Consider the following 25,306-nt stretch of genomic DNA (forward strand, 5'->3'; position numbering starts at 1 on the left):
CTATACCCTTACTTGGTCTGGTATGACCAGTGACTCTTAATGGTTAGTAATGTTTTGTGCTACTTTTACACATTTTACATTTTAGCATGTCACAGATTTTAATGGTTTTATGATGAAGCTAAATCAAGAAATAAAAACACCTTAACTAATTAAGTTGCCAAATGATGGTGTTTTAAAAGCAATTTACTCAAGAATTCTTCTGTGATTACCGCTTGTTGCCACATAAAGCTTCTTGTCAGAACTGAGTGTGCAAATTATTTCTTTTTTTTTTTTTTTTTACATGTTTATTAGGCAAACTACCCTAAAGAGGATAGAAATGGTTGGTATACTTCTCTGTATTTTTGTAGTTGTGTGATTGCAGAAACTGGATGGAAACCAAACTGCCAAAAATTTCAGGAACAATCTGTAGTGAGCTACAAAAACCTGCCAAAAGGTTTGTAACATACAAATGTCTTTTTCCATGTTGTATTGCATTGTGTCATTTAGGTCTGCTACATGAATCTGGCCATTTTATGCCGGTTTAAAAATGTGTCAATTACTCTGTTGTATAATTGATCCCTCAGTCATTCACAAGGCTGGAGAGCTTCAGTGGTTAAATGCTGCCATCTTGTGGTAAAGGAAAATTTTTCCTTTTCTTTTTCCTTCTTTGGTCTAAAAATTATTATTGTTATTTTTATAGTTTTTAACAGTATTATATCCAAACCACTCATTTTAAATAACATGAATATAATTTGTACCTTCTGCCATCCTTGTTGAGAGGAAGTGGCTCAAACTGCAAATAACAAAAGCGGCACTGTTAAAAAAAAAAAAAAAAAAAAAAAGAGGAAACATGACTTTGCCATCATTTACATAACAGTTTATATAAATAAATCTCCAGCATCATATCAAAGTGTTGAATAAAACAGTAAATTGTGGAGATTTTTCTTTTTTTATGATAATTTTACATGCTTTTTTTTTTTTTTTGCCATACATTCACTGTATGTGGGTGATTTTAACACTCAGCTCTACTCTTGGCTCCACCCCTACCCATGAGCCCCATGTGACCTAGTGACAGGGTGAGGCTCTGGGTGCACTTGTTTCCAGGGGTTGAACTGCTACACAGGACCAGGAGGCCAAGGCTCGAACGGAGAGAGAGGTGCATTGTGTCCGGAGCCATGGACTACCAACAGAAACTGGCCGAAAAACTCACCATCCTCACTGAAAGAGGGAATGGGGTGCTGATACGTATGAACTACATTAAAAAGGTGAGGGAGAGTATGAAGATCTGTAGATGCGTGTAAGAGACGAGACGAGAAATAAGGAACTTGAATTTCGTGTCCTTTTAAGCTTTGGCCTGGTAATGTTCTCAAAATTTGTTTCTGCATACAGTTACGACTCAAAGACACATCTAAGAGTAAACATATTAGTATATCGTTACTGACTGCTTAGAATTAAACTAAAATTGAACAATATTCATAATTGTATGCATTCATTTCTATTTTCGCTTTCAAAAGAACTGGGAATGAGAGCTTGATTGTACCGATTACCATTTACTTTTTTATCTACAATACAAAGAACAAATACTGTATAAAGCCAAACACTTTAGTAAAGTACTTTATCTGTGTTGCAAAAAAGTAGTACAGGGTCCTTTTTAAGGATGTTAAACACAATAATGTTTTTCAAAGGCAACAAACTCTCCAGGAGCTGTAACTCAAACACGAATAATGAGATGATGTGATTGTCACAGTTTTATAGTGTTTACAAAAGTGCTTTGTGTGTGCACCGACATAGCGGTATAGTGAGTAGTGTCTTCCAACTGCAACTGAGTATTTTTCTCCAAAGAGGAAGTGCAAACAGGAAGTCAGTTTTAGCTGTCAGTCACCTCCGATTCAGTTGTTCTGAGCTGAATGACGTGAAACTAACACAACAGAAAGATATAATGCAGGAGTTGGACAGTCTAATATCACTTCTATACCTGTTAATAGCTGCAGACACAGCATAATTGTAGCTTAAGATGGTTTATTTTGACATGACAGATATCTCTGGATGTGACAAGCAGGAAGTGATACAATAGAACATGCTGTATCTACTGTGCACATGCACGCATAAACATACATCCCCTTTTATGTACTGTGTGTTTGCATTTATCTGGACAAGAAAAGAAAGAAAAAAACTGTCTTATTTTGAGCCATTTTAAAAGCTTGCCCAGTGAAGATTTGTTGAGCATGCATTTTCTTTTTTCATGTTTACAATTCAGACTCGTGAGCTTCTCCACAGTCTTCTACTGTCAGCCTTTGGTGTTAACTATCTTTGAGGGTGGTTGGGAGAACAATATAACTAACTCTGCCTGTATGTTCCCAGCCAGTCTGAGCATTCAGTGACTTTCTGCTGACAAGCCTGCTTGGCTCATCATTGGCTGGATGCTGCTCCAAACAATTACAATCAAATCCTGCCAGGGAGACCCCACAAACTGTCGCTACAGGGCTTGAGAATGTGTCAGACATGTTGTCAGAAGTGTCACAGTATGATGTGCAAACTCATCACATCCCACCCTCACATCTTTATCATTTCCTAACCTGTTGCAGATGTGTGCAGACCCTAAGCAGCGGCCGTCCATCCTGACAGATAAAGCAATGGAGTCCGCCGTCAAGTACATCAACAAGAAATTCCCCAACATTGACTTCAGAGGAAATATTGTGAGCATGAAGCAGTCTTTGTGCAAACTGTTTCTCATCTTGAGCGTGTACTTATTTTTCATGTTCAGTTTTCTTATGATCATAAAAACATAATTTTGACGTGTTGACACTAAACTGTTTGCTTCTTATCAGTCAACAGATAATTATTGTTATTCAGTCTTCACATGAAACATGTTTTGACAGTTATACAGAAAAACTGACCAGCTTTGTTCCGTTATAACAAAATGTTTATCTTGTGATCTCAAGCAAACAAACGTTTGTTTTCTTGAGATCATAAAATACCAAAACAAAAAGATCAGTGTTACCCAGACACATCTACTCTGATACAGTGGAAATACGATAACAAACATTAATTCATTCAAAGGTAGTTTGTGTACTGGATTGCATCATTTTCAAGTGTCTGTTATTCTGTTCATGTTGTGTTTATATATTATTTATTTCATTTCATTTGTCTGCATGGGGCTAATTGGTTTTATCAAGTATTAACTGGAGTCTATCGACACACCCACCGGACCAAGGAGTTCAACAATCTTTTCACAAAATGTGTCACCTCACACCTGAGCAGTAATGAACTGTCTTCATTATTGTTTATTACAGCAAAATCTGACCGGCATCCAGCGACAGAAATCTGAAGTGTTGTCAGCCACATCAAGCTACTATGACTCTTTCCTGGACGTCATAGAGTTCAGGGTGATTATATGTCTCTCTTGCTGATTCTTTCTTTTTTTCTTTCTTTAGAGTTTTACATTTCAGATTTAGTTTTTTGACACGAGCTCCTGCGGTATATATTGCTAAAGCCTAACATAGCAACTGCCTACATTAACACAACAATTGAAATAAAACAATGAAAAATAGCCACATACATCCTTCTTTGAACATGAAAACACAAATCTGGAAATAGGTGAATGATGGTGGCTACAGTACACCGAGAGCTTCCTTCTCATTTTACTATTTTATTAGATGTTTTAGTTTCCAGAATGCATTTACATATAGAGTGGTTTATTCTGATATAGGAAAATAATTTGATTTTATTCCAAATATCAGTTTGTTACACCTCCCCGCACATTTGCATACTTTTGTGATGGAGGTCGCAGCCAGGCCAAGGCATCATCTGTATTTGTAGGACTGAGAATAACTTAATCATGATGTTACAGGAATATGCAAATGTAAAGCGATTATCAGGCTAGAGGAATCTATGTGTTTAGGAAATCGTATTAGAGGCTTAAAATGATTGAAATGCTGCTTTGTTGTTGAGCATTTATTGTCTGTTTTCTAATCTCATCCTTCACTGTTCTTCATTCAGGACAATGTTTATGAGTTGCTGAACACCATAGACGCCTGCCAGTGCTTCTTTGATATTGTAAGTATTTACTGTATGGCTCGTAAATGAAAGCGCTGGAGTTGTACACAGCATCTGTGGATAATTTGACAAGGTCTCACTGTTCTCTCCTCTTTTTTCATTCATTCTGCTGCAACACGTTTACTCGTACACTGCACGCTACACACTGCAGGATGTTTTTTCTCTCTCCTCACAGCCTCGGCCTGTTCAGTCTGTCAGGGTGTTTTTTTTATTATCATAATTATAGTGGCATATCTTGACTTGTGCATTACATATATCCTACTGTTAAATGTCACTGATATCTGTCCCTTGTGATCTGATCTGCACAGTGAATGGAGGCATTTTAAACATCTCACATGCTTGGATTTCTTTGGGGAACATCTCTCTAGAGGAAGACCTTTTATGTCAAATATAACTACAGATCCATTTTGATCCAACACATTTCTCACTGTACAAGATTATTATTATTTTAGTCGTAAGACATTTTATATTCACCTTTCACACTCTTAATGAAAAACATACCTGGAATGGAATTTCATCCATTTCAAGCTGATAAATATTAAAGCGATATTTCCTTCACATCTGTCAAAATCTCTGTTCTTGGCTTAAAAAGTGGCAATAAAATAACAAGATATAGAATAAAAAGCATAGTTTTCTCATTGAGGGAGAATAGGGGTTGTTACAATGGAGTCTAATACAGACAGGTTTTCAGGTTTTTTTGTATACATATGCTTCTGTTCTTCAAACTGACAGTGGCTCCATTTGTGATGTCAACAATTGTCAAACAATCTGTCTTTCATTATCTACAGTATGTCCTGGTGAGCGTGAGGTAGTTTTAAGGGGCTAGTAACATCGGCGCCACTGACTTCACTGGAATTTTGATTTCAGGCTGTCAACTTTGACTTCACCAAGAGCTACTTGGATCTGATCATCATCTACGCCTCAGTAATCATAACGCTCTCTCGCATCGACGACAAGAAGGCTCTGGTGGGGATGTTCAACTGTGCCCATGAGATGACCAATGGGAGCAGGTGAGAAAACAGGAAATATCTTAATGAATACTGAGGAGACATCACAGATGAAGTGAAAAAAAAAGAAAGTATTTTTATGGATGGATAGATGTGTTTTCCATTTACTCACCCTGATGGCTTGAGATAGTATTCAGTCAACACAGGGCTTGAATTTGTGTTTCTTATCTATGACCAACACTTCATTCAAGGGCTTTACTTAATGCCATTACAATTTTCCACATCCATCAATATGAATATTCTTCTGATCAACATAATTAATTAGAATATTAATTGCCACGGACATCAGCAGCCCACCATTAACCTTGTGTGCCAAGTTGTATTCTGACATTTTGAGTCCGCCCATTTTGCATGATATTTATGAGATGCAGGATGCTTATCTTAGCCTGAGACGTGAGCAGGGAACACAAACATACATTTTAATGTCAACACACCACACACAGCTTAACCCCTTGAAGAGGAGCAGTCTCAGCTCCTCAGCCACCCAAAAACAAAGCTATCATTTCTGAAATCAAAAGCTTTTAACATCAGTAAGATCGGTAATCAATAGGTAATGCTGGATTGATGCAAGATTGGCAGTGCTGTGTTATTAAGAATCCTCAACGTCTTTTCCTTCTCCTCTCCTCTGCGTTGATTAACTGTACGCTGTAATGAATCCCGCAGCGACCCCGCCTACCCACGGCTCGGCCAGATGCTTGTGGAGTATGAGCATCCTTGGAAGAAACTCACTGAGGAGTTCGGGCCTCACACGAGGGTAAGCTCGTTGTCTCACTGTGTGTATACAACGCTATGGTAACAGCAGATGATTTGCTTCAGCTGAAAAGACGGCGGCACGGTAAAATGAATCGAATGTTCAACTGCTCCACCACGCATTTGTTTATGTTCACATTTAAACACAGAACATAAATACTAAATGATACATACTTCTGTTTTGTCTTGTTACACCACTTAACCTGAGGGTGTAAGTGATATATCGTCAAAAGTATATGGACACTTAAACATTAAACCCACATCTTCAAATGCTGAACATTTCATTTAAAAACAATGGGGGTTAATCTGCTGCTGTAACAGTCTCCACTCTTCTACTGAGGCTTTTCACCAGATTTTGGAGCCTGGTTACATGGATTTGCTCCCATTCAGCCACATGAGCATTAGTGAGGTTGGGCACCGATGCTGGGTGATAAGGCCTGGCTCGCAGTCATAGTTCTAACTCAACCCAAAGGTGTTGGGTGGGGTTGAGGTCAGAGTTCTTTACAGGCGTCTCAAATAATTTATTTATAGATGTGGCTTTGCGCAAGCAACGTTTGTAAACTCTAAACAGTTGCCACAGAGTTGGATGCACACTGCTTTAGAAAAGATTACCATGTACTTTAGAATTAAGAGCTAAGGGGCCTCCCATTAAAAACAGCCCCAGACCAAAAGTACACAAACGTATGTGCATATAAAACTGCAAGAGACTACAGCTGTATGTTGCAAGTGCTTTACAAATGACTAACACAATATTAATACAAATTTGTAGTGGTGGATAAAATGTGCCTTTGTACAAATCATCAAACCACAGCTTTTGAGCCTCCGGCTTGTTTTGCTCCAACTTTCCCCTTTTTGTTGGATTCCAGGTTGGAAGCGTTGTCATCTCTCTAAATCTCTGCCATTTGCCCCGTCCTCCATCTCTGCCTGTCTCCAGCTTACTCACTCACTGTTTTCCTTTCTTTCTACTAGTCTGTGACGGCGGCGTTGCTGTCTCTGAAGATGCTCTACCCACGCAGGAACCTGCCAGCAGAGCAATGGCGGAGCGCCCAGCTCCTCAGCCTGCTGAGTGCTCCAGCATCCATGCTGGACCCAGCCTGCTGTGACACAGTGAGTCCTCCTTTCACCTCTTGTCCTGTACTTATTCCTGACAGAGTGAGAAAGAAAGAATGGGAGATAGTGTCTAAAATATGTTTTTTCCAGTGATGTCAGGTGCAGAAATAAGAGAAGGTGCCACAGCCAAAAGATGCAATAACAGTATATGTATAGTCCTTGAGGGTCTGATATAGTCCACTTGACATTAGCTCTGTGTCCCATTTTCCCTCTCGTCCCATTACGGGGCTACCATTTAGAAAATGATTTGTTTTACTGTCTCTTAACCTCTCGCTTGTCACTGAACTTATATTTCTACCCATCCCCCTTTTCTGCACCGTCCAGGTATCTATCATCCTCTCTGCTTTCCTCAAACATGGCCATTATGGTCCCTATGATGTAATGTTATGATCCCTGTTGCCTGTGGCTACCTCACATAATTACCACTGGCCAGGAAACTGACCTCCAGGCAGCCATTGTTCTTATGGAAAGATATAATATTTGAAAGCAAAAGACACCCACTCATTTAAAGTCCATAGAGGAAACTGATAGGTTTGATATTGAGCTACATTTTGCCTTTTTAACACATTTTGGGAGAATAGTCAACATTTCTAGGTGGTGGAAATATTAAATGCATCATGTGTGAGTATAGGATCTCCAAAAACGTCTTTTGAAGGTCAAACAAGAATAGAGTAGCCATGTAGAAAGACTACCAGACAACTACCATACACATGTAGTTAACTGACAGGATTTTACTTCATCATAAGGTTAGTGCATGTGAAGCTGTTGTAAATGTGTCTGCGTTGGCAGTTAATAACCTTGCTGTCCACTACAGATGGCATGTGAATACTTGCCTATGGAGGTGATGGAGCGATGGATCATTAGTAAGTATTGCTTATCCTGATTGATAACTTCCTTAATCATTAAGCTTTATCAAAGGATAATAACATGTTGAAAAATTAATTCAATTGCAGTACCTGCAGAAATTTAAGATGTGCACATTTGTTTTTGGCTACAACAGATTTCTTGCACAGTCACACTCACTGCTCTTGGATACTAGTTAAAGTTAAAGCTACCACCTTTTCAAAAATCTCACTTTTTGTTATGCTCCTATACTCCTTGAAAAACTTTGACGTTAAATGAAAAGTGAAAAAAACAATAAACAGTAGCAGAATCAGTCCATCAGTTTAGCTGACTGTCCTTCTTGTAGTCGGCTTCCTGTTGTGCCACAGCAGCCTGAATAACAACCAGGCCTCCCAGGAGCTGTGGAAGATGGCTCTGCGGAGCGGCCTCTACCTCACCCTTACCAGAGACGAAATCCTCAACATACACAAAGTCTCAGAGGACCTCTTCGACAGCATCAAAGGGTATGGAAGCTGCACTGCGGCAGTGTATTCTAGACCTAGCTGATTAATTAGATTTTAAGGAGGGAGATAATAGGCAAGTCTTTTCTGCAACCCATGTTTCAGACACTTAACAAAGGAGAAGAGATTTTAAAATGTGCCCTAAGTGCCACTTCAGATCACTGGCCTGGATTAAAGGGTTTGAACTGTTGAGGGTCTCTTCCTGGTCTTTTCGAATGCTCATTAAGTATATTTTTAAAAAGTGTCTCTCCATAAAATGCTAGATATGCAGCTGAAGCTAGACCAATCTTACATTATTTCTCAGCTATTTCTAAATAACAAATAACAAACAAAATAATAACAAGAGCAAGGTTTGGGACCTTGGTGTCTTATACTTGGAGAAGAAGAGCTCGGATTATAGACTAACAATCAAAGAGAAAAAGTGATGAAAGTGACATGATATCAGTGTCCACAGAACAGCACTTACTCATTAGAGTGTAGGACTGTATTATATATCTTCATAAGAGTTTCAGAAGATAAAGACCAGTTTATACTGCAAAATTTCAACATGCCAAGACAAAGATGATAAAGGTCACTATTGCCTGACCATAGCAATTAATGTATCTGTAACTGTTTTAACTTTTTAGATCGTTAATTAGCTTCCTATTGCATTTGTTTAATTTTTTTTTTCTTTAATATTCTTTTTTTCAGATATGGCAAGCGAATCGCAGACATCAAGGAATGCCGTGAGCATGTTATACTCAACTGGTAAGCTTGGCAGGAAACTCAGCTTTGTTTTTGCCGCTTGTGTGTCATAAATATTGAGTCATGTGTATTTACTTTGAAATGAGCCGTGAGAACCATGTGTCCATGTTCATATCCTGTGTTAATAACAGCGGGGCTATGCACAGAGAAAGGAGGCATTTTCTGAGAGGAGCGATGAAGGAATTATTTAATGTTCTGGAGGATGAACCTGGACTTCTGGGACCAAAGGTAGAAGCCCAGTGATGAGCATTACAGTAGCACTTGAGGAATTTAAATCATTCATTACTGCAAGTTATAACTCTGGTGTCTGTGATCCAGTTTCCAACCTGCACACATATTAGACTTTGGGGAATATCTTTCTTAATATCTTGACCGGGGGGGGGGGGGGGGGGGGTTCCTTGGAATGACCCTGCATTTCATAGTAATCATGACTTTTACTAATCTTAGCTGATATGCTTTCCTAACGCTCCTCTTTCATCTCTGATCCATGTGCCAATCAAATCCCAAAGGCCCTGTTTGTCTTCATGGCTCTGTCCTTTTCCCGTGACGAGGTCCTGTGGCTCGTCAGACACTCTGAAAATATGCCAAAGATAAAGACGCCTGAGGACTACATTGACAAGTAGGTCATCGGTACAGAAGAAGAACACCATGGACTGCTGCAGCTGAAAGATCATGTTTGTGTCCAGAAATCTGGTGCTTAGTTGCTCAGAGGCTGTCAACAGTGGGGAGAATGACACATAATCCTGAAAATCTATTCTATTCACTTGGTATTCATTCATGAATTCTTAATCCTAACCCCAAAAAAGTAACAGCAGCAATTGTGTCAGTTTAGAAGTTCTCCCTCGCTGTAACTCCACTCAGGAAAAGAACAACAGTGCAGCAGCTGTGTGTACATTAATTTTTAGCAGTGCAATTATCCCAAACTATGCAGAGGAGATTTTACAATGGATTATTTGTACAACTTTTTTGTGTTAATTAGCTTTTTCTGTTTTTCCAGTCAGATGGCAGAGCTGCTGTTCCACATGGAGAAGCTAAAAGGTCTCATGAGAAAGCACAACCAAGTACTACAGCGCTACCATGTTCAGTACCTGGCACAGTTTGATGCCTTGGTTCTCAATGACACCATACAGGTACCGGCCAGTTAGCGTTCGGCTTGTATGGGAGTGTGTGTGTACAGCATCAACTGTGTGGGGGTGTTTAAATTCTGCCATTATTTGAGATGCAGACGCTGACAAAGAGGAAAGAGGCAACAGTAATTATACCATTGAGTGCATCCGTTAATCTCCACCTCTTTTACATCAACACAAACTTTATGAAACAAGCAGCATCAAACTTTCTCTCCTCTGCAGAACATGTATGTGTGTCCAGAAGAGGAATCGGTCCTGTTGAGTTCATTTGTCTCAACCCTGTCCACTCTCTCAGTCAAACAAGGTAATCACACCAAAAACACTGAGTATTACCTACACAGAACAAATAACACATTGAATTCTAATAATAGTGAATGGCATTTTGCTGTGCAGTGGAGAACAAGGAGGAACTGGATTTCAGAGCGCTTAGACTGGACTGGCTGAGATTACAGGTATGCAGGTTTATTAGATTGCTTGAATCATGAGTATAAAAGCTTTGTTTGATCAGATGGGAGACTGATATCACCTTAAAGTGCTCTTCACCATTCACTGTAGGCCTACACAAGTGTGAACAAGGCTCCTCTTCCGATAAAGGAGTACCCCGATCTAGCAAAGGTGATGAACTTGGTCCAGTTTCACACCAGGATGGTGGACAGTGCGGAAGAACTGGTGCAGGAGACATCTGAAGTGTCCATACTCTGGTCAGTATCTCCTCTCCTCTCCTCTCCTCTCCTCTCCTCTCCTCAAACTCTCGACTCAATATATTCACTGTTTGATTCTTTTTGTTTCCCAGCTTCTACCCACGTGTCTTTGAGAAGATGTTCAACCAGAGCAGCGAGGAGGTGACCATGAAGCGTTACCTCATGTCCTTCCCTACTGCCTGTTCCCACTTCAGCCATTGTGGACACTCTCTCTGCCCAGAAGAGGTCAGTGTTCAGTCATCTGCCTTCTATCCTATTAATCATCGGCCGGGCTGAGCTGCACACTTAACATATGCTGCCATTTGTCTTCGTGTCTAGATAGAGGCAATGGAGAAGAAGACTCTGCGCCTGTGTGTGATCTTCCTGGAGCAGATTGCCAAGCAGACCAGTAATGTTGTGTTAGAGATTTGTGCCGAGCAGAGCAACCTCAATGACCAGGTGAAATCTGAATCTTATTCAGGTTAAAAAAAAAAAACAGAAAACGAATTATCAAGCGCAGATTGATTCTGCCAAACTCCATATTGAATGCAATTATTCTAGTCACAGCTTGGCATCAGTGGATGTAGCTGCAGGCGGTGGACAGACTTGAAAATTTGAATAAAATGATAAGACAGGTCTCTAACTCTGGAGTTGATTAATGTGGTGCTGTTTCTCTAATCCCCTGAGGAAAATATGACAAAAGTGTTTACATTTTGACTGAGTTCCTGCCATGTGAACACCAAAACTCCAATGTTTATCTTTGAGCATCTTACTCAATATTTGCTTAACTGAATTCTTCTCTCCTCTCTCTCTTTTTATTTTCTCATTTCTTCTCTCCTTCTCTGCCTCCATCACTTTCCACTTGATAACCCCTTAGCTGCTGCCCAAGCACTGCGCTGAGACCATCAGCGCCGCTCGCCATCGAAAGCAAAAGAAGCCGATGCCAAAGAAAGGAGAGGTCCAGAAAGAGAAACCTGGTGCTGAAAGCCTGAGGAAAGACCGGAGTGTTGTCACCAAGTCAGCTTTTTCTCTTTGTTTCCCTGATTGTCTCCATCTGTTTCTCTTCTTATCTCACGCTAACTCATACTTTGATCATTTTCCTGAATTGGGAGAAGAAGTTGTTATTAATACATCCCTGTTTTCTGGAAACGTGCAGCATTATCACCAGCCAAAGAACAGTTAAATAAATGCTGTGATTGGTCCTGGTTCTGTAAAAGTTATTTAAAAAGTAGAAATAATTCTTCTGTCTACTGATGTTTTCAAATCATTTCCTTCACTCTTTGACACATTCCTCGTCTTAAACTATAAGGATGAAAATGCTCTCGTCTATAGGCTATAATTGGTTTGGAACTTTATTGCCGTTCAAGCTGACTCAGTCAGCCTTGACAGGAACTGAATCAAGCTGTTGAAAATAAGAAACAAAACACTTCAGCCTATTAGAGAAACAAATTCACTGGCAGCACACTTTATGTTGGCCTATTCATTGTTTGGTAATATTCTGTATATAGCCACAGCTCCAAAGCTCCTTAATTAAATCTGAAGAGTTGTAACTCTGTCTCTCTCCCTCCTCTCAGCTTTCCTCCCCTCTGCCTCAGTTTGGAGGGTTTTACAATTTTCGAACATGTTTATTACCTTATTTGCCTGAGAAGATCACATCCATACCACCGTCATTGTCAAAATATTTGTCCTAAAGACTTGCATCCTCCCCTCTCTCTCTCTGTGTCTCTCTCTCTCCTCTCTCTCTCTGTCTCTCTCTCTCTCTCTATCCCTCCCTCCCTCCCTCTTCTAGTGTTGACAAGATGCATCTGATGCTGACAGAGCTCTGCTCCACCTACAGTCTCTGCAGTGACTTTATTGTCTTCGACCACATCGTCGTCCCTACAGAGTTCCTCATCTCTCATCTGGAGACACGCCTCTCTGAGTATGCTGAGTCGGGATGGGGGGATTATTATATTTGTTTAAACAAATGTTGATGATATGAGTCATGAGGGTGTTTAAAAACTCCCTAAGATGCCATTTTTGCAAATTTCCTTCTTCTAAATCTCCCTGTGCTCACTAAAAGCTATCTGCACCAGAAGTTTTGGCTTTTTTTATTTTTTGCTTATGTCACTTCAGCGTCTCCATAAACAATTACTGTTAGAAATATGATAATTACTAACATTAGCACCCGCTTTGCTAGTGAAAGAAACATACTGTCTATGTAATATTGTGTCTTCTGCCATTACATAAATGTGCTGCACAACTGTACCCCAGTGTGCTAACATAATGCCATCATTTCACTGTTTTCGTACTGTTGACTCTATGTCCAAACTCATTGCTTGAATACTCAAATACCATTAGCCTGACCTGTATGCTGAAAACAGGCTGTAGAAATCAAGTCTAATCACTGTGACCACGATGTGACATTGTATCGGGGAAACTCAAAAGCATCACTAGATACAGCACATCTTCTCCAGATTGTCACTCATTCACAGACCTTCATCCCCCTGACAATCATGGAATCATTTGGAGCTTGTCTCCTGTGAAATGTCTCCTCCATCACTGTAATGAACCCTGCTTTACTATCTGATTCCTCCGTGTCAGGCGGTGTTGCGCCCACTTAAAAATCGGAGAAGAGATCCATCATGTCACTCCCATGCTCTGTGTCATTTCAATGCTAACTGTTATTTAGATTAGGGCTTGGTACCAGGGCAACCTCATGTTTCTGTGTATATGCTCTGCTCAGTCTCCCTGTCTTAGCTGATGATTATCTCCCCTGTCACCCTAAAATTAGCACCCTTGAGTAGCAGCATGTTTGCAGTGATTGGCCTTTCCATAGCTCAAAATCGTAATACAGCATAGTCAGGGAGGGAAGGACCCTGACAAAAAAAAAAAAAAAAATTGCAGCAAAGCCCTGGAGCAGTGAATGTGCTGAGCTAATGAGAGTAGCGCCATGTCACCATGGCTCGTTTAACCTGTTTCAAGGTCCCATCTGTCCAGCCCTGAGTCTGCTTTAGCCCGGTGATAAGTGACGTTGGTTAAACATTGTTTCTCCAGGATCATCGTGAGAATGGCTAATTACAATCAGACCACCCAGGAGATAGCCCGTCCCTCAGACCTACTGGCAGGGATAAGAGTCTACACAGCCACCCTGCACAGCCTCTCCAGCTACATCAATGTGGACATTACGCGGCTGGTGAAGAGCGTCCTGCTGCAGCAAACACAGCCACTGGACTCACGCGGAGTGCAGACCGTTACGACCCTCTACACAAACTGGTGTGTGTGATATATAGGTTTATCTTCTGTGTGCTTCATGCAAGTGTCCATTTAAAACACATGTATCCAAATATATATCAACTCACTGGCTCTGACATCATAACCATCATACATAGAGACGCACAGGAAGCATTAACACATATGCAGCACAGCAAGAAGTGCAAATACATCCTGTTGGTTTCTCTCTCTGCCCTTTTTCTTTGTAATTTACTTTCCCCCACTTTAATTCAAACGCCTGTTGTGTAAAGGCTGAAGAAGTGTTTCGTATTTTTCCTCAGGTTCCTAGAGAGTCTCTTGCGTCAGGCCAGCAACTCCCTCATTGTCCACTGTCCCACAATGCTCTGCTTTGTCAACCAGACTACTGACAACGAACCAGCTTTCAGAGCAGAGGAGTTCTCAGATGTTTCAGGTCAGCCCCAGATTTTATTACAGTCATGTAATCCGCAGCATATACTGTATGTTGATATGTTAATATGAACTTCATTCAATCTGAATGCACACAAATAATACAAAGCAGCACATGTTTAGAGTTGCGGTGTTGATATTTTTAGAAATATAGTTTCTCACAGTCATGAGCGACATGCAAATGTTAGTATGACAGGAACAACTCGGAACAACTCAAAACAACAAGGCTTTGCTATGACCTTGAAAGTTCATGTATTTGAGCAACTTGTAGTTACTGCAAATCATGAAGACTTTTAGTCGCAGGTCGTGTAGTCATTTTTAACATTTTTTTTCTGTGAGAGTTTGTATGACAAGTGTAAAAAGACACCGGTGAGAAAGAAATTTTTCCCTTCATTTTCACTTTTTGCAGCCACATGTTTTTTTACACACAACAGGTTCAGAAAGTTCCCCTGTACTCTGATGTTTAATGACCAGAGGCCCACAGATCCAAGAGATGACTCACTCGTTTGAAAAGGCACAACTTGAAGATCTCGTTCACTCCTGTGAAACCACATGCAGGGGGAGCGTTATTGCTCAAGAGGATGTGGAGCTTGTTATTGTGGCGGTGTGTGGTGTTCTCTTTCACACTGCCTGTCATGCAGTTTATTCTGACACTGCCTGGCTAATGTAAACTTCAGTATTTCTTATCATCTCCCTCGCTCTTCCGTGACTGTCACGTAACTATTTCAGCATCACTTGTTTCTCCTCCACACAGCCTCCTCCTTTTGCCTCCATGCTGCCTCGTAGGAGCTGTGGACTTCCTTATGACTGCATTAAGGCTCCACCACAGACCTTAGCTCATGCACACACGACACAAGCAACCATGGGCATTACACACACACGCCTACACTCAGAGATGCATTCACGAGGCACGCACAGAATCGGTACCTTGGAGACCGCTGCACTTCATCATCGTAGTCTATATTTACTCCTCTGTGAGGTCTGCACCTGCCTCACAGTGACTCACCCGCCCGTCCATTAACCACCTCCGATTTTAACCACATGTCCTTATCCATCCATAATCAGGTAGATTGGAGAGATGTGGAGCTGAGTGAAAGGTCTAATAGCTGCAGTTGTCTCTCTCTCATTGAGTCAGCTACGCTCACAAATCAAATGGAATCTGTGTCCTTAATGTCTCTGTTAGAAATTCAGACTTTGTATTAGATTCCTGGAAAAATGCCACACCAGAAAGTCTTCTCCAGCTGGGCTTCATTCCTATTGTTGGGCTGCTTGACATCAACATCAATTTAAGTCTCTGTTGATACTTCATCTCCATCCAATCATGATCTTTAAAATGATTCATGTAACCCTCTGAACAGAGCTACGTGCCCTGGCGGAGCTAATTGGTCCATATGGCCTGAAGTTTCTCAGTGAGAACCTGATGTGGCACATCACCTCTCAAGTCACCGAGCTGAAGGTACAGTATGATGCTCATTTGAAGAACGTACATCTGTGGCCTGCTGAGTTATCTGGGTATAAGTTATCTGATGAGTTGTTCAGAGGAAAACAAGGAAACTCCCTAAATCTGGACTGTGGACAGACATTTAAAAACAAGAGCCAGCAAACAGTTATAGGGATCAAATATGTCTGTGTTGCTACATTGATGTTAACACTGAAATAAATACAATGAATAATTTACAATTTAATACATTTAAAAATATGGTTAAACTAGTTTAATCGTACCAAATCGCATCAAATCTGTATTCACTGCATAAAGATTGTTGGTTGTTCATTTACTTACATGGAATAACAAACTGAATTATAAATATATCAAATCATCAAAATAGATATTTTTCACATTAAGTGTGGCAGTGATTCCTTCTTTTTTATATTATTTATTCCCATTGAGTTATATTATATATAAAGTGAGATCTGAACTCAGTTTTGACCAAACACATAATTACTACATTTACAAAGGTATCGTCAAAGCACAAAGCGTGTAACTGTTTCCTTCAAGAGGAAGAAATAGAAAGAAAGAAAATAAATTATGATGAATTTACACTATTTCTTATTTTGTGGGGAAATGAGCAATCTCTGCTTTTAAAGCTGTCCTTTATCTTGTCAGACTCATGTATCTCTTTTAAAACAGCAGCTCCTCACAAATAAGAAATCACCTAGTTCAGCTGTAATGTGTCAGGCTCCCCACCTTGACGCCTATGAGTGAAGTGAGGAGTTGCACCGTGGCAGCTCTGACACTGCTTTAACCTCTCTCCTAGTTTAACTCCCACTTGACGGTGGTTTTATCCCTCACTCTCACTTCTTTTTTCTTCTTTCAGAAACTGGTGATTGAGAACATGGACATCCTGGTACAGATGAGGAACAACTTTGATAAGCCGGAGGAAATGACCGGTCTTAAAAAGAGGCTGACAGGTGAGAAGTGGAGAGAGGAACGCGGGGGCAGATAAAGGGGAGAAAGAGGTAGAGGGTTGAAAGGAATGGATTAAAAAAAAGTGTAGGAAGAGAGCAGGTAGTTCACAAAGTACAAAGTGGAGGAAAAAGTATGTGATGACAGAGAGAAGAGGAACAGTAACAAGAGGTGAAGGACGAGTACTATAGATGAATCACTGAGCAGGAGCCATTATCATTTCTGCTCTGACTGACATTCAAATGTTTGGCCTCCTTGCAGACCAGCAGGACCCTGTTCTTTATACATCACTTCATCACTTTAAGTCAGGCTAACCTGATATTAACCTACTAAAGAACTGAGCCTGGGATAACAGTCCTGAAAGGTTTTCAATGTAGAGACAAGCATGAAATTGAGTTAAGATGTCTGCCAGGACAATGTGATGCAGAGCAGGGAACCAACATTGACACTTGCAGAGAGCATGTCCAGGTGCGAGACAAACAAACAAACAAACAAAATAATAATAATAAAATGCTATTATCAAGCTCAACTACAAGAAGTCTCTTCGGATCCTTTATGGTGCTATCAGCCATCAGTTGAATTGAATATAAAGTGAGCATTCATACATTTTCTTCTTACATTTTTCTTTCATTAAATCATTTGAAACAGTGTGTGAGGATGCTGAGGAACATGTATAGTGAACTGTTGCTAATGATTCAACGAAAAGAAAGATGTAAGAAGAAAATTTGAGAGTACCTTTTCCTCTGGGACTGTAATCACCAAATTCTATATATAGGACCTGATATACAATGATAATGTATGATCTTTATACTTGGTGACCTCTTGTTTTCTTAAAGACAATATTATCAGATGTTATTTGAAGCATATTACCATGCGAGCTGTCTAAAACTGTGATGCTGAGCCGTAAGCTCATGTGCCCAGTGATCACACATTCATATTTGTAACAACAGCACCGGGTCACTTATTCACCCACAGTGTTACATTAGAGGACACTGCTTTATGGTCCGGTGTGTGTTTAAGTTTACATGATAAACACCTTGATAATACAGCCACAAGTCCTGATCCTTTTTTATGTGCACTTGTAGGTGGAGAGAATGTACTGAAGAGGATGACCATCATCGGGGTGATCCTGTCCTTCAAATCAATGGCACAGCACTGTCTGAAAGATGTAATGTCCAACAATATTTTATGATGATGTAAAACTCTTGGGCAGCTGATAAACTGCTGATGAAACTGTTTGTAATGCAGTGCAGGCACAACAGATAAGGGCATGTGATATTCAGTGTGATATGAAAGGTCCTTCTTGACCTTGGAAATAGTGGTTTTATGACAAAAAAAAAAGAAGAAGTAATTCAAGGGTCACTTTTTTTTTCTAGAGCCTTGAACTGCATCTTGTGGTGTTTACTTTCCTGTCATATGCAGTGTTGTGCAAGTTCTCACTTCACAAGATCTAGCTCAAAGTTCAGTTCACTAAGATTAAAATGAACTACTTCACATTCATCCCCTCTGTTCTGAGAACCCATCCAACCCCAGCCCCCAATCATTTCCACATTTCTAATATAGAATCGCAGACTGAGATTACTTTTAAAAGTGAGGAAAAACCAATGCGAGTATATGTTTTACTACAATGTGTCACAAAGCAAGACCAATTTAATTCAGCTCTGCATGTATCTTTTTATTATGTTGAAAGTGAAAGAACAGGGGCAGTGTGTGTGTGTATATACTCTATGTATGTATATGTATATGTATATATATATATATATATATATATATATGAAAAACCCATTATTGGCTAGAAGAAAACACTCTTTGATTGCTTCATACTGTATATAATGGTCTTTCCTTTATTATGTATAATCAGTGGTGTGTCATATAATCCTATAATCTAGATCCTGCATAAGCATTGCCCGTACCTGATGGGGCCTATCATGGGCCTGAGAGATTTCATCACCCCTGAAGCAGACATCAAGGTAAAACACAGCTTTTATAGCACTTCTAAAGATCTACATTGTGTAAAAAAAAAAAAGGCATCCATATTTTTGACTCCCACAGAGGAATAAAGTGCAATAATCAGGTTTTCACTGTGCATGAATCATCCCATCACAGTTTATCAACAGTATATTAACAGTTTATTTTCACAGGGTCAACTTATTGTGGGAGAATTTAGGTTTAAGTATTATTGTATTGACATGTATTCAAATGTATATTTACATTTGAGACTGCGGGGAGGTGACTGATTGCCATCAGAGGTTAAGTATGCAGACTGTACTGTAGCACAATGTGAGGCTGAATATAATTAATGATAGACACCGAGCAAAAGTGAGATGGAAAGTTGCAGCGTTGCAGAGAACCTTTTTTTTTTTTGTATTCTTTAGTACCAACCAAATTAAATTCCTTATCTCCCTCTGGAGCAATCTGTGTGACTGTGCCTCATGAACTCCCGCTCCCTTTACTTACGTCTGGTCTCTGAGTGAGGCATAACAGCCGTGCCACAGCCCGGGCCAGGATAACCCCAAAGACGTCAGCAGCCCCCTCATGCCTCCGTGAGAGAGACTCTGATCGCTGCTGCAGCTCTGCACTCTAAACCACATCAGTGGAAACATTCTGCCCAGACAGGCCAGCCATCCATGCAACCAGAAATAGGGCGAGATCAAAACCTGTGTCAAGACGAAGACACCCACTACTGATTTAGTGTCACTCCTTAGAGGATATACTGTATGTCACTTTTATGGCTGTAGTGTAAAATACAAATCACAGATTAGCTTTGTATTGGCTGTGTTTTTGTGGTGTGGCAATTGGGCAATAAAATGTAATAAAATGATTAACATTTAAATGGTGCATTAAATTTAATCCATTAAACCTCGGTGGGCCAGTCATTGCAAACTCATGTTGTACAACTGTTCAACACTGTTCAAACCCACACAACTTTTTACATTACACTACATTTTCAATTGTAGTGTAAGTTTTTAAAAGATGCCAAATACTTCAGGCTTTATTTTGAGAAAATGAGCATAGTATGCAGTGGTGATATTTATCTATGTAAGTCCACATTTGTCTGAGTGGTAATTTACTTGAGTTTCATGCTACTTTACTTGTATACCTCACTACATTACAGAGGGAAATTTAGTGTTTTCACTTACAAATAAGTAAGATTTTAGATGTAGGACGTTTACTTGGAGTATTTTAGAGCGTGGTATTTCTACTTTTCGTCAAGTGAATCAATTGAACACTTGTTCACCACTGAAAACATAATGGACAAGACACGTAAAAGACACAAGACACATCACAGAGCTTCAATGAAAACATGGAACAAGCTAATACAGAATCAGTGTAAAACAAGATCCTTTTTAAAACCTTAAAGGTACTAAAGTTTTAAATTGTACTTTATCTCAGCATCCCTTTAACCTTTATGACCTTACAGGTGACTCTGAGAGTTTTTGAGTTGGCGTCTGCTGCAGGGCTGGCATGCGATATCGATCCTGCCCTCGTCAAAGCTATTGGCAACATGCAGACAGGTAAGACTAAAACGATTAGTGCTGTTTCTGTAAACAGCATGAGGTGCTTGAACAGCTTAGTGATCGGGAGGATAGAGTGTTCTTTCATCTTTTGTTGTTGTCTATCAAAAACCTCCAGATAACACATCCACTGATGAGGAGTACAAGCTGTCCTATTTGCTGCTCGTCTACATCGCCGTGTCCCTGCCTACCTTGGCCCTGGACAACAACTCGTCCTACAGCCGAGAGCATGGAGGTGCATATTCATTCATTCATTATCATCTGCTACAAACAGCTTGACAGTAATTAGTCTCCAGACGGCCCTCAACCAACTACTAATCACTACTTCTTCCAGCCATTACTTGCCAGCTGCTGATAGTGGATAACAAAGGTACTCCACCCTGAAACACTAGGCTTATTAGCATCTCTGTGTATCATACTTTCCAGTCTGACTGACGTGGTCCGAAGCAAAGTATGTCGGTTAATGAGAAACACGTTTCTGTTGAGAGACTTTTGTTTACAGATAACTCTGGCTGACGTGCATCGATACAGTTACTCTTGGCATGTGGCCCTGCTGACCCTAACTCCTTGGCTCTGAGCCTGGACTGCAACATTAAGAGCAGCAAATAACCGAGATTTCTATCAAAGCACAGGGTGGCGTTTGTCTCCGATTATTTTCTTTGTCTCTATTTTCCATTGGCATGTTTGAAATAGATTTACCCTGTGAGCCTGAGGAAATATGCTCAGCATGCTTCCTCTTAAGTGTTATGGATCATTAAGTAAATTTCTCTAATCGTCGCTAGAAAAACATCCTCTCTCTGGCTAAAGTCGCAGGACGTGCCATTTCATTCTCTTTATTTGTCAGTGATGAATTTTGTATTTTTATCTCCTCAGGTCACAACAACAACATCCACTGTTTAGCTACAGCTATCAACCAGCTGGCTGCTGCCATGTTCACTGTTCAGAACAAGAACATAGAGCAGCACCTCAAAGAGTTTCTCTTGGTGAGTGGCAAATATTTTATAAAGTTTCTTACCATTTTAAGTAATAAAACAATAATCTGTACACTTGTAACTCTTCAGGCCTGTAAACATTATTCAAATGAAGAAGTTTCTTCATATTTAAGGGTTACAAGCAAAAATATTTGGGAGCATTGAATAAATAGTTTCACAGAAAAGTGATTTTCTTATGTAAAACCATTAAATATGACTCATAAATAAATAGTTTCTCGGGCACACTACTTTCTCAAGACACTGCCAACCCTTTGCCCCAGTTGAGGTCAAGTCCAGCAGCGTAAAAAAATGTTCCAGTTGTTTGATCTGACTCTTTTTTTACCTCGTGTCATTCCACAGATTGCCTCCTCCACTCTGCTTCAGCTGGGACAAAATGTTGAGAGAGTGGAGGTCAAAAACCGAGAATCCATCTACCTGCTCCTGCACATGGTAAGCTTTCCAGTTCCTACTAGTCATGTATTTTCAAATTTACAATAAGGCATAAATGGGTTCATAATTTGACTAATGAAAAAATCTGTGACTCAGTAATTGGGTTTTTTTTTCTTTACAATAAGCCATCAGGCCTGCAGGGTCTTCTATAAAAGCTTATTTCTTATCTCTAAAGCACTAATAAATGAATGATTAACAATAAAGTAATTAGTGAAAACTTATAAACCGTTTATAGTATGCATATTTAAAGTGGTGCTGACATTTAAATGGATAGAGAGGGGCCTTTTTATATCATAAATACAGATGTTTTTATTGTTTTCAGCCATAACTACAGCACAGTAAATAATGAATAAATGGTATTGATCAACAGCTTTATCAAATCCTCAACAAATATTACAGTCATTTTGTGCTATGGAAAATCACTATGGTCCCAATGTATTTGAAATATAAGACTGCTTTTATTCCATATTTTTTGTATTTATAACAAATCCCATGAAAATAACAAAAAAAGCAATGAATTCATCTTACAAAAGAATATTTTCTGCAGAGTCTGATACAACTTCTTTGTGCCATAAAGCTTGAAAACACATGACTCACACGATAACACATGAATCACCTGCAACCACTGGCCTGGAAAGCAGGTTCCTTCATTACAGTGAACACAAACTGCAGTTTACGTTTGCTAAAAACCAGAGTGCGCACCTCCTGTAGGAAACTACAGTATATATCAGTGACTTAAAAAAAAAAAGAAGATTTTGACATCTTCAGTAGGAGCAAATGGGCTTTGGGCAGATTTTGGTCTTTTAATGGGATAGTAATAGGACAATAGGAAAAACATAAAATAACTCGAGTTGTAACATTTTTAACACTGATTCATTTAGATTGTCGAGGAGTCTCCCTTCTTGAGCCAGGACATGCTGGAGAGCTGCTTCCCGTATGTTCTGCTACGAAACGCCTACAGAGAGGTGTACAGGTCCTTCATCGTCACTCTGGGCTGAAGACCTTTTTTTTTTTTTTTTTTAAATACTTTTTAATTTAACTTTTATTTATCCACCAGAGTATTTTAATGTGCATCTGCGTTTTGTTTCCGTCACTGTTCAGCCTCTGAGTCATACAGGTCTGCACATTCACACCAGCTCAGCCACTGCCTTGGACATTTTGATCACATTAGTGCTGATAATGTTTCCTGTGAGTCAGCACTCTTGATGTACCCACATTAAAAAATCCTTCCTCATTTCACAAACTCTGGATTTGCTTTTAGGGCTCTTATCCACCAGTATTATGGGGTAGATTTATGACTACTGTAGTATTACTAATATCATCTTGTATCCTTTAAATGTAAATCAGGTATATTCTCTAACCTCTCTTTTATATTTCACATATCAGCTCCAGACACAATGAGTGCCATGGTATCTTAAAGAAATATGTTTTTAAATATTTTTAGATTGAATCCACATTTATTCAGATTTTTAATAGATTATTATTTTAATAGTTGCTGCACAACATTATTTCTCACAAATCTTCCCCAAATAAAGATGATAATTATAAGCTGTTTGTTTTCTTTTTGGTCTATATTCAACATGTGTTCCTCGTCTATTTCCAGTCCGTTCTCCACCCTCACTATCCTCCCATCCTTCCTCCCAGGGTGAGAATCTTGTCCTCCTCATATCTCATGTACAATTTAAATGATGCACTCCAGTTTTACAGAATCGAAAATTGCTTGCTGCTAATTTTAGATTGGCCTTGAGTGATTTTTATTTTGCAACCAGCGCTGTTCCTTCTTTCTTCCTTTTTTCCTCTCTCTTCTGTCTCTCCTTTCCTCGTCCCATTCTGCAACTTTGTATGGTTGCCACACTGGAGATATGAATGCTCACATCCGTTTGTGTACAGTATGTGTGTGTGTGTGTGTGTGTGTGTGTGTGTGTGTGTGTGTGTGTGTGTGTGTGTGTGTAAGTTGTATGTAGGGTTTCAGCAACCAAGGCTGAGGGACCAAGCCTTCTCACAAGAGCACAAAAGGTTCAATTCCCACTACAGGCAACACTGACGTGAATACACAGATGAACATTCATGAATAAACATGGCAGATCCTAAAGCACTGCATTACCAAGCCACACACTTAATGCAAAACCACAAGCACAGAATTAAACAGTGTAAGTGTGTTGTGTGTGTGTGTGTGTATAAAGGGTTAAAGACTCACCGACCAAAGAACAAGATGAGATACAAAACCTAAAAAAGGAGACATTGGCATCGAATGGAAAATGAATAGAATTACATTCAATAATGATCAAAGCTACAAAAATAAGATCCAGCTTAATTTTTCTATCATTTATACTTCCTGTTATGTGCTGAAGGAGCAGCCATATTTCTGTTGAGGTGGTTTGCTCATTGTTATTTCATCATACCTTTCATTAGGCCCCTAACAGCCTCATAAGCGGCCCCCTTTTTTTAAATAATTTTAAGGGAACTTTTCTTTATCTGTTGTAGAGGAGGCTGTGTCCTCATCACCAGGGTTTGATATGACATAACATTTTATTTAACCCTCCTATTTTGCATTTATAAGCAGTATTTAAACATTTAATTATTAGTTAATAACAGGCTATAATGTCATTGTGAGCAAATATAAATGATTAAACTGAATAATAAACTGTTAATATAATGTTTATAAATGCTAAATGGGGGTGGGGGGGTGGGGTAAAGTAAGTGTTCCCGATTGTTATGTCATTTTTTGTAAAGCAAAATAATTATAATGAAAAATATGATTATTGCTATATTAATAATGCTGTGATCATATGTGTGTTTTCTGCAAGTTCAGGCTTTGCAAATGAACTATTCCCTTGCAGCTCCCGTTTATCCTGTTCCAAGACTCTGAGGACAGTTAATGGTGGAAACTCTGGTCCTGATATAAAGACTCTGCTGATTGTGTTTGTGACGCAGAGCCACCCCTGCTGACTTGTGGAACACTGAAGATTACACACACACACACACACACACACACACACCAACACCCACACAAATACTGTACACACGCTGCAAATACAGTATACATAAAGAGATGAAAAGGACTAGACATATCCGTGAGTGTAAGCAGAGCAGCTATATACACACACACTTAAACAGAAGACAATCACACATGCTGGATTCATAGCAACACACAGAGGCATAAACTCATTCTGTGTTTCTCTTACAAACACTGGCAAACACACACATGGTCTGCAGCAGCATTCAGAGCCTGAGGTCATGACACCGACTTGTAAAATACACAGAGCAGATGATAGACGTCTCAGTCTTGTGACATGGAGGACCACACTGGAACGGTAAGATACTGCTTCCAATGTTTTATTCTTCTAACTTTACACTTTCTGCACATGTATATTTACAGTCACATTCCCTGGTTGTAACAGGCAATAAAGATGCAGAAGGATTAGATTTGCTTATTCGGTGAATGGTGTGTTGTGCAATGAGGTGTCACTGTATTATTTTGAACCTAGAGATATACTTTGTATGCTTCTC

At 39.6% G+C, this 25,306-nt stretch overlaps 1 protein-coding gene across 1 annotated transcript; it reads left to right on the forward strand.

The window, feature by feature from the left end:
* The first annotated feature begins 1,067 nt into the window (after nt 1-1,067).
* Nucleotides 1,068-23,344, forward strand: nckap1l (NCK associated protein 1 like). Its single transcript, XM_023426786.2, has 31 exons — nt 1,068-1,244; nt 2,565-2,675; nt 3,273-3,365; nt 3,979-4,035; nt 4,903-5,045; nt 5,706-5,796; nt 6,762-6,899; nt 7,717-7,765; nt 8,092-8,248; nt 8,936-8,992; nt 9,121-9,217; nt 9,499-9,608; nt 9,987-10,119; nt 10,339-10,420; nt 10,510-10,568; nt 10,672-10,817; nt 10,910-11,042; nt 11,136-11,255; nt 11,674-11,813; nt 12,586-12,717; nt 13,833-14,051; nt 14,330-14,460; nt 15,815-15,912; nt 16,772-16,865; nt 17,946-18,028; nt 18,750-18,830; nt 20,282-20,375; nt 20,494-20,610; nt 21,249-21,358; nt 21,707-21,796; nt 22,678-23,344. Exons 1-31 carry the CDS (start codon nt 1,155-1,157, stop codon nt 22,792-22,794), a joined length of 3,372 nt encoding a protein of 1,123 aa, XP_023282554.1. The 5' UTR covers nt 1,068-1,154; the 3' UTR covers nt 22,795-23,344.
* Nucleotides 23,345-25,306: the final 1,962 nt, after the last annotated feature.

Source organism: Seriola lalandi, unplaced genomic scaffold, assembly GCF_002814215.2.
Source record: "Seriola lalandi dorsalis isolate HSWRI2012SDOR001 ecotype SW California unplaced genomic scaffold, Sedor1 jcf7180002054840, whole genome shotgun sequence".
NCBI lineage: Eukaryota > Metazoa > Chordata > Actinopteri > Carangiformes > Carangidae > Seriola > Seriola lalandi.

Coding starts and splice junctions, on each gene's coding strand:
- nckap1l (XM_023426786.2), top strand. CDS start 1,155: ATGGACTACCAACAGAAACTGGCCGAAAAACTCACCATCCTCACTGAA. Junction 10,120..10,338: donor TTCTCAATGACACCATACAG/GTACCGGCCAGT, acceptor TCTCCTCTGCAG/AACATGTATGTGTGTCCAGA. Junction 10,421..10,509: donor CACTCTCTCAGTCAAACAAG/GTAATCACACCA, acceptor TTTGCTGTGCAG/TGGAGAACAAGGAGGAACTG.